Source organism: Eucyclogobius newberryi, unplaced genomic scaffold (assembly GCF_026437365.1).
Source record: "Eucyclogobius newberryi isolate DKJ021-1_F unplaced genomic scaffold, fEucNew1.0.hap1 SCAF_5, whole genome shotgun sequence".
NCBI lineage: Eukaryota > Metazoa > Chordata > Actinopteri > Gobiiformes > Gobiidae > Eucyclogobius > Eucyclogobius newberryi.
In genome coordinates this window covers 15,931,637-15,939,565 of record NW_027316167.1, presented here as the reverse complement: position 1 = coordinate 15,939,565, position 7,929 = coordinate 15,931,637, and the positions used below count along the sequence as shown (strand labels likewise).

Genomic DNA, 7,929 nt, shown 5'->3' with positions numbered 1-7,929 from the left:
AAATAAGGAATATTAGACTAATCAAAACAACTTTAATCACCAGACTTAAATTGTAAACTACGAGAACATAGCTGCAGTTCTATTGTAATGTAAAACACTGTACAAAAGTCCCTGTTATTCAATAGTCCATTTCACCAGCGTCTCATGACAGGGAACACGTGGAGGACTTGGGCTTCTCCAGGATGGACTCTCGCCGCAGATCGTTGGGTAACGCTCCGCCCGGACCCCAAACCGTGAGCTCCCCGTAGATGCCCGTCTCGATCATCTCCTCCTGCCACGGGATGGAGATGTTCCCAGAAGAAAATTCGTCAAAAAACCCGTTGTCTTTGTCGTCGAGCTGCACGCCCTTTACAGTGGAAAATGCACCGACGTCATCGAGGTCTTTGGCGTAAACTGTTTTAGAGTCTGGCACAAAAGGAGGTGGAAGGATCCCTGGGGGGGAAAGTGAGATTTACGGTTAATGTCAGAATTTTTGGCCAACTGTGCATGTTTCAGGTAGAGTTTTATGATTATATGAGCACCAGCACAGGAAATAAGGTCTAAGCAAGAGACTATTAAAACCAGGACTTAAATTAAATACGGATCAAACCAGAGTTTAACCTAGAGAGTAACCAGGACCAAGCACAAGTCTTGATCAAATAGAAGGCCCTCTGTGGAATGATTAAGTCAAGAATAAATCCCTGAAACTTAAGAAGACGTATCACCTGTAAATTCCATCTAAATTAGACCAAATTTTACAACGCACAGTCCTGTTCCTGGCATTCATTCAATTGCAGGTGTTTTTGATGCGTGAAAGAAACTTTTTTTTTTCTACTGTGAGCAGTGTCACCTCTCCACAGACGTGACCTGTAACTAGACCGGCTGGCATCACCTACCTGGCAGAACCTCCGTAATGAATATCACAAAATGCACCTTTAGTTAGGTAAGGATGGTTTGGTGTTGTTTATAATTGTACTTCCTGGTTGGACATGAGCAGCAGATTGGACATAGAAAAAGGGAATTCCACAGCTGTTACCTAGCAACCAGACTGTAAACAAGGGCCAACATGCATATAAATCCCATACAATAGTTATGATTGACAAATGATAACAATGACATGTTTATTTTATTAAATTGATGTTTAAACCGTCGGGAGAGAACTACTATGAACTACTTCCTGGAAATTTCCACTTGACTGATGCAAAACTATGATAAATATTTACCACGGGAACTATCCCACCAAACAAAGTGATGATCAGCAAACTATCATATGCTCTTAAAGTTCTTTATTTGTCATAATACTGTATATGCAAGTTGTATAACGCAAGTACATCAGAGGGATGGATGGTCTTGCCATTGTGCCAGTCTGGTACTGCCTGCATGTTTCTGGAGGTAGAGGAAATAGAAGCACCCTGGAGGAATTTAAGCAAACACGGGGAGAACATGCAACTCCACTAACAAAGGCCTCGTCCAGGAATTTATCCCAGGACCTTTTTGCTGAGAATCAAGAACACAGACCTATGGGACAAAGGGAGGCAGACTCACATACAAACTGATGAAACTATAGGTCAACTCATACCACCTTAATCTCTTTTGGCATCTGCTGTATTATCTATGTTTGTGTGAGCATATTCAAAACTCACCTGCATTGAGCTTCCTCCAGTTAATGAGGCGGAAAAACGGATGCGCTCTGAGCTCATCGCACGAGTCGTTTCTGAAGCCGAACCGTTTGTCGACCTCTTTCTGCAACAGGCCTTCGCAAATGGATCGAGCGTCGTCGCTGAACTTCTCTGGATACACCACAGGGTCGTTCAAAATACGCTTCTTCACCTCCTTGTTCTCCACCTGCAATTGACAAAAATGTGAGTGAAAATGACACACTTGGATTGAAGGGGCAGGACTGTGAATGTAGATAGATGCATCATACAAGACCCAGAGTTTCTCTGTACACCGTAAAATGGGACCCAAACTCATATTAAGTGTATTATATTTTACTGACTGTGACTGTGCACTCATGGTGGAGCTTGGGGCCCTACTTTGAGCCCCGCCCAATGGTTAAGTCTATGGAATCACTGGACAAAGTGGGTGAAGTCTTTTGCCAAGGGACACAATGAGCACTTCCGCCACTACTGCCCCACTGTTGCACCTGGTTTTCCCGGCGGTCTCCCATCTAACCAGACCCAACCCTGCTTAGCTTCAGACAAGGTGGTATGGCCGTATAAAATATATTGAAAAACAATGTCATCATATTGTTCAGGTATTCACCCATTATTGGTCTGTAAATACATTTTGAAGTCAGAAAATCTACTAAAAATCATCTGTTTTAAATGCAGTCTACAGAGGACTACTTATGTAGTTTCAAAAAGTATCCACAGGAGGGCAAAGTTGAGCTACTATGCAGAAAACTAGATAAGATAACAACTGGCATAATAGCATTAAAGGTACATTACAATTACCTATCAGACCTTTGAATGTAAAAAACAATACAAATCATTATCACTATATTTTTTATTTACTTATGAAGACTGATGTCAAACATGAACATGAAGAACTTAAATTGTTTTTCTATAATGCATGCCCATTTTGATTTTATATAGATTGTTTTATCATTGTTCATTGTTTTATGTTGCACTGAATCAACAAAGCAAGTTCCTATGTTTGTGTATTTTCTTCATTGGCATCAGTAGTGTTTTGTGATTTTTATTACACTTTTTTTATTTATTGGAGAAATGGTAAATGCATGCACATAATTGCACCGCTCTATTTGTTTTTTTTGTAAATAATGAATAAGATGTCTTAACATGACAATTACAAAGTCAAAAATGTAGCATGCTTTAAATTCCCACTAGGATTTAGGAGGGCGTGGCTATCCAATACCAAAAATGCAATAAACCAGGTTGTTTATTTGTATTTTTAATAAATTGTAATCCATTTTCTATAGGGTCAGGGTTTTGTCTGTTTCACTTTGCCCAAGAATTGTTTTTGGTTGGGACAAAAAGTATATTTTAGTTTATTTTGGTGCTATTTGTCCTTTTTTTATATTTATTTGCGCTGCTCTATTTGAAAGCTCACCTTCTCTCCTCGGGTCCTGAAGGGTCCTTTAGCTGCCATGAACTCGTACAGAGTCACTCCCAAAGTAAAGTAGTCCACAGAGTAATCGTACTCTTCTCCTTTGAGCAGCTCTGGCGCCATGAAACCTGACAACGGGCAAGATAATACGCCATCAAAAACATTTAAAAAACAGCATACTATATAAAGGCTGTTTCAAGGAAGCCATTAAGAAATGTTTAAAATCACACTACGTAACTTAATTAAACTTCCCTTAACCACAAAGGTCACTTTTATCAGAAAAATATCCATCCATCCATTATATGAAGATTGTTAATTGCTTTCAGGCTTTTCTAACCAGCATGCCACATTTGTTGTCATATTTTTTCTTAGATACACCAGTAAACGACACCAGTAAATGCCTAAATAAACACATGTTGAACGTTTTTCCCCCATTGTACCTGGCGTCCCAGCGTAGCCCTTAGTTTTGGTCTGGTCGTCGGTCAGCTCCACGGCCAAACCAAGGTCAGAGATACGAACGTGACCTGAAAACAAACAGCACACAGTCACAGATACCAGTGCTTTATCCAACACTACTGTGGCTTTCACTCGTTTGATAACACATGACACAGATGTCCTTGTGGAGAAACCGAGATAAACTGTGGGTTGTACAACGTCCGTTCACTTCACATTAATTGGGAAATGAGTGCATAAATTAGATAAATACACGTGCGATGGATATGACATTTTGTGACGGAAATGTTGTTATTTTCCTGTACTAAGATAAGAGTTGAGCTATAGAAAGTTGAATAAATAACTTGTATAACTCATTATAAATATAAACTAAAGTGCTTCATTATATTTGTATTTATTATTTTATTTTAAACGTTACTGCACAAAATTTAAAATTAATTTCTTTGGGTCGGGATAATGCTGCTTTATGGTAATTGTGTCAATGGCATAAATTTGTTTCTATACTACATTTATCATCTACACTTTCTTCTTCAAAATGTATCATTCTACATCTGATTCTGCTGGGAATGTTGTCCAAAATGTTGTCGAACCTGACAAATAAAAATACATCTCAAATAATACTGTATGTTGAGATAAAGAAACCTATGCTGTTTATGTTTCTTGTGGCGAGAGTTTTCGTGTCCCTCAGACCTTGGTTGTCGAGCAGCACGTTCTCTGGTTTGAGGTCTCTGTAGACGATCCTCTTCTGGTGCAGGTGCTCCATGCCCTGAATGATCTGAGCCGCGTAGTAACAAGCTCTGGACTCATCGAAGCCCGGGTTGTTCTCATCCACGTTATAGATGTGATACCTGAGCAAATACCACAGAGAAGATGAGACACAGAGCCGACAATTCAACTAAGACCACACCAAAAGTTATACAACGACACATTTCACTAAAGCATAGTGAACACAATTATACTTCAGATTTGACGAAACATTTTACCTATTTGTCACCAGTTTGACCTTTTTTATTTTTCAAAGTTTATAATTGTACTTCCTGGTTGGACATGATGGGCAGTTAATATGACATAGATATAGAGGAAATTCCACAAACGTTATCTAGCAACCATATTATACACAAGGGCCAAAATGTAAATAAAATACACATTAGTTATGATTTTACAAAGAATAATTCCAAATAACACCTTCATTTTGTTAAATAATCATTTAAACTGTCAGAAAATTGTGTCAATTGTTTGCAGTGGCACGTCGCACATTGATGACATCACAGAGGGATTCTGTTTTATAACTGAGTTCTACTTCTTGTCATTTTGAACTCTTATTTTTCAAACTTTCTTCACAAATTGCAACTTAACTGAAGTAAAATTATGATAAATAATTACCACAAGTAGTATCCTACCAAACTAGCTAATCATTAGAAAAACAAGAGAACCTGTTGTATAGACTTATACAAACAATGTATATAATAGTAAGTTACCCAGGCCAACAGAAGGGGGACAAAAGGGTCTGTTGCTCTGGGGCTTTTCCTATATATTTCCTATAAGTTTACATAGTACTACATTGGCCTATTATTTATTTACATACACAATTTACAGTTAGAGTTGCATTTTGTCTGACTTTAATTTTTTTCAGCCAAATACCTGATAGATTATTTATTTCTGTGAACATTTTTCTCCTAATGGCAAAACAGCTTGCTGAGCACCGGTCACTCTCACCTCAGGTCTCCTCCGTTCATGATGGTCATGACCAGACACAGCTCTGTTTTGGACTGAAAGGCGTAGGCCAAAGACACGATGAACCTGCTGTGAACCCGGGCCAAGACCCTCTTCTCCACCATCGCCCCCTACAGGACAGCACAGGTAGTATGTTTCACTCTTGCTATTCCAGCTGTTTTGGGCCTAGTACAACCGCCAGACACTATAGTTTTTACAGTGTGGATGCCAATGTTTAGGTGGGTCTTTTTGGTTTTGTTATTTTTATTAATTCTTTATTCAGGAAAGTCCCATCGAGATATCTTCTCCAGCAGGTTATTTGTAATAGAGAACTAGACCTGAAACTGTTCATTACAAACATACACACACATGCATGCTTAAGAACATGATTAAAAACAATGGTACTGCTCCACGAGGAAGTGTTTCTATACCAGAACTTAATACATCTTAAATGTTGTTAATGGATCTCCAAACAACTGTAGAATAAAAGATCTTTGCTAAATAATCACACATAAATACACATAGATCATGAGAAACATTTAAACTGTGTTTTCATATTTTATTTAAAATAACAATGCTTTAGTAAATATTCTGTTCCACTTGTTATGGATGTCGTTTTAATTATGTGCTTTGAAGGCAATGCAGACTGTCAGGTGTATACTGGTTACACTTGTAGTTAGTTCATTGTTTCACACCTACAGTGTTTGAATTAATAATGTTCATGCATACATTTTGATGGGGAAACAAATGCATGCTTTGTGAACTAAAATGTTTGGATTTTTAAGATGAAAATACGTAAACTCTTTATTTAATTACACTTTTATTAGCCCATATAAAGCATGAACAAAGACCGACTGGACTTCAGAACTGTATTTCAGCCTCAAAACTTCTGTCATGGACACAATGAATGGATACCTGTGAAACTACTTTTGCAGGGAAAAAGGCAATCACAAAGAAATGGATGACACAACCTGCACCAACATTATAACATCGAACAAATTTAAAATTACATTCAGACTTGATTTTAAATTATTATTATTTGAACAGACTTTGGACTAAGCTGACTCCTGTCTTCATCTGAGAAACCAATGTACTGCGTCGAGATGCATTTCTCGTTAAGTGCTCGAGTATAATCCCTACCTCATAGCCTTTCCTCTTCTTGAGTCTCTTCTTGTTGAGTTTCTTGCTGGCGTACAGTTTTCCCGTTCCCTTCATTTGACATGCCGACACCTCTCCGAAGCCCCCTTTCCCCAGAACTCTGAAGTCCAGGAACCAGTCCTCATCCATGGGCTGCATCTCCAGCCACTTCCACTGCAGGAACCTCTTCAAAAACATGCTCTCCAAGAAGAATGTGTACGGCACCTCCTTTAGAAAGTCCATCACACTGTCCATCGTCTCATTGAACAGCTCATCCCCCGCCTCCTGGTGCTTCTCTTTGACTTTCGTGATGCCATTTTCAGGCAAAAAAGGGCAGAAATACTTTGTTCCCGGTTCCATGTAACGGGACAAGATCTTGCTCGCTTTCTGCACACGCTCATCGTCTTCTGCCAAGTTGTACTCCTCTATGTCTTTCCACAGACGGCACGGGCCCTTGTACTCCGGTGCTGAGTCTAGAAACTCCTGGAAAAGCTTCTTGCCGATGGGTTGATCCACGCACATTGTTTGAAAACCAAGGTCCAGCGTCTCCCTTAGACCCTCGCAGACCGTGATGTGGGGCAGCTTGAGGCGGGAGTGGAACCTCTTGTCACGATTTGCAGCAGGGTTGGCGGTGCCATCGAAACTCCCACGGGCAGAAATGTAAGCAGAGTTGGCGACCACTGTAGTCAGGCCTCCAATATCCATGCTGACAGTGGTAAGCTCAATTCAGAGGTGGGAAATCAATATAAACTTAAAAAAGGGATATTTGTGTAGAAGTTTTGTCAAGGAGTGTCAATGGACGTGAACACTCACCAGACGGACCGTAGAGCCGTCTGTGGTGCAAAGATGCATTTATGCCTCTCTCATCACCTTTACCCACAAGGACTTATCCCTTCTGTCCCTCTGTAAAGCTGATCCGCTGCGGCTCACCCATGTGATGATGTGATTGGGTTAATGAAGTCTTACACCAATGCCATGGCAGAGAAACAATGGAGAGGACTCACTCATTTTCATTTTAGTAGAGATTTACCCTCATAATTGCTGTAAATGTAAAACAGCCACCAACATACAGCCATATACTAGTGGAGAAATACACTACGAATTGTAGTCACAGTATTTCTACAAACAGAGGTTGTAGAATGGTTTCTAAAAATAATTATCTGCTGTTTTTTGGGAAAAAATACCCAAACTGTAAATTATATTCGAGTTTTTCTTTTATTTAGATGTATTGTATCTATTATTGCCTGTTTTGCCGTAGCAGTTGACACAAAACACTATATCTTCAAAATGTAGCATAAAATAGGTGGCTGAAAACCTTTGACCACATTGTATCTCTGTAATACTTTCAAAAATGTGCTTTTTAGAGAGTTTCAGTGAAGATGACTTAAATCGTCCTTTATATCTGTAGAAAACTGTTGGAAAAATTGAATAAATCCTATTAGATCCTGACTAAAATTGTCTTGACTTGTCTTGGGACTTGAATTATTGTTACTCGACTCATACTTGACTCAAACCGTTTATCTTCTCTACGTCATCTTGCACATTGAAAGCTCAAATTTGCACATGTATTGACGCAAC

At 39.2% G+C, this 7,929-nt stretch overlaps 1 protein-coding gene across 1 annotated transcript; it reads right to left on the bottom strand.

Moving 5' to 3' along the window:
• Positions 1-73: 73 nt before the first annotated feature.
• Positions 74-7,191, bottom strand: grk1a (G protein-coupled receptor kinase 1 a). The gene is made up of 7 exons (XM_072465139.1): positions 6,355-7,191; positions 5,218-5,345; positions 4,192-4,349; positions 3,489-3,572; positions 3,052-3,176; positions 1,623-1,824; positions 74-432 (listed from the first exon to the last, which is right to left on the bottom strand). The coding sequence occupies exons 1-7, from the start codon at positions 7,054-7,056 to the stop codon at positions 143-145; spliced, it is 1,689 nt and encodes a 562-aa protein (XP_072321240.1). The 5' UTR covers positions 7,057-7,191; the 3' UTR covers positions 74-142.
• Between the last annotated feature and the right edge of the window lie 738 nt (positions 7,192-7,929).

Coding starts and splice junctions, on each gene's coding strand:
- grk1a (XM_072465139.1), bottom strand. CDS start 7,056: ATGGATATTGGAGGCCTGACTACAGTGGTCGCCAACTCTGCTTACATT. Junction 1,825..3,051: donor TCAGGACCCGAGGAGAGAAG/GTGAGCTTTCAA, acceptor TGTCAATTGCAG/GTGGAGAACAAGGAGGTGAA. Junction 433..1,622: donor CTGGAGGAAGCTCAATGCAG/GTGAGTTTTGAA, acceptor TTTCCCCCCCAG/GGATCCTTCCACCTCCTTTT.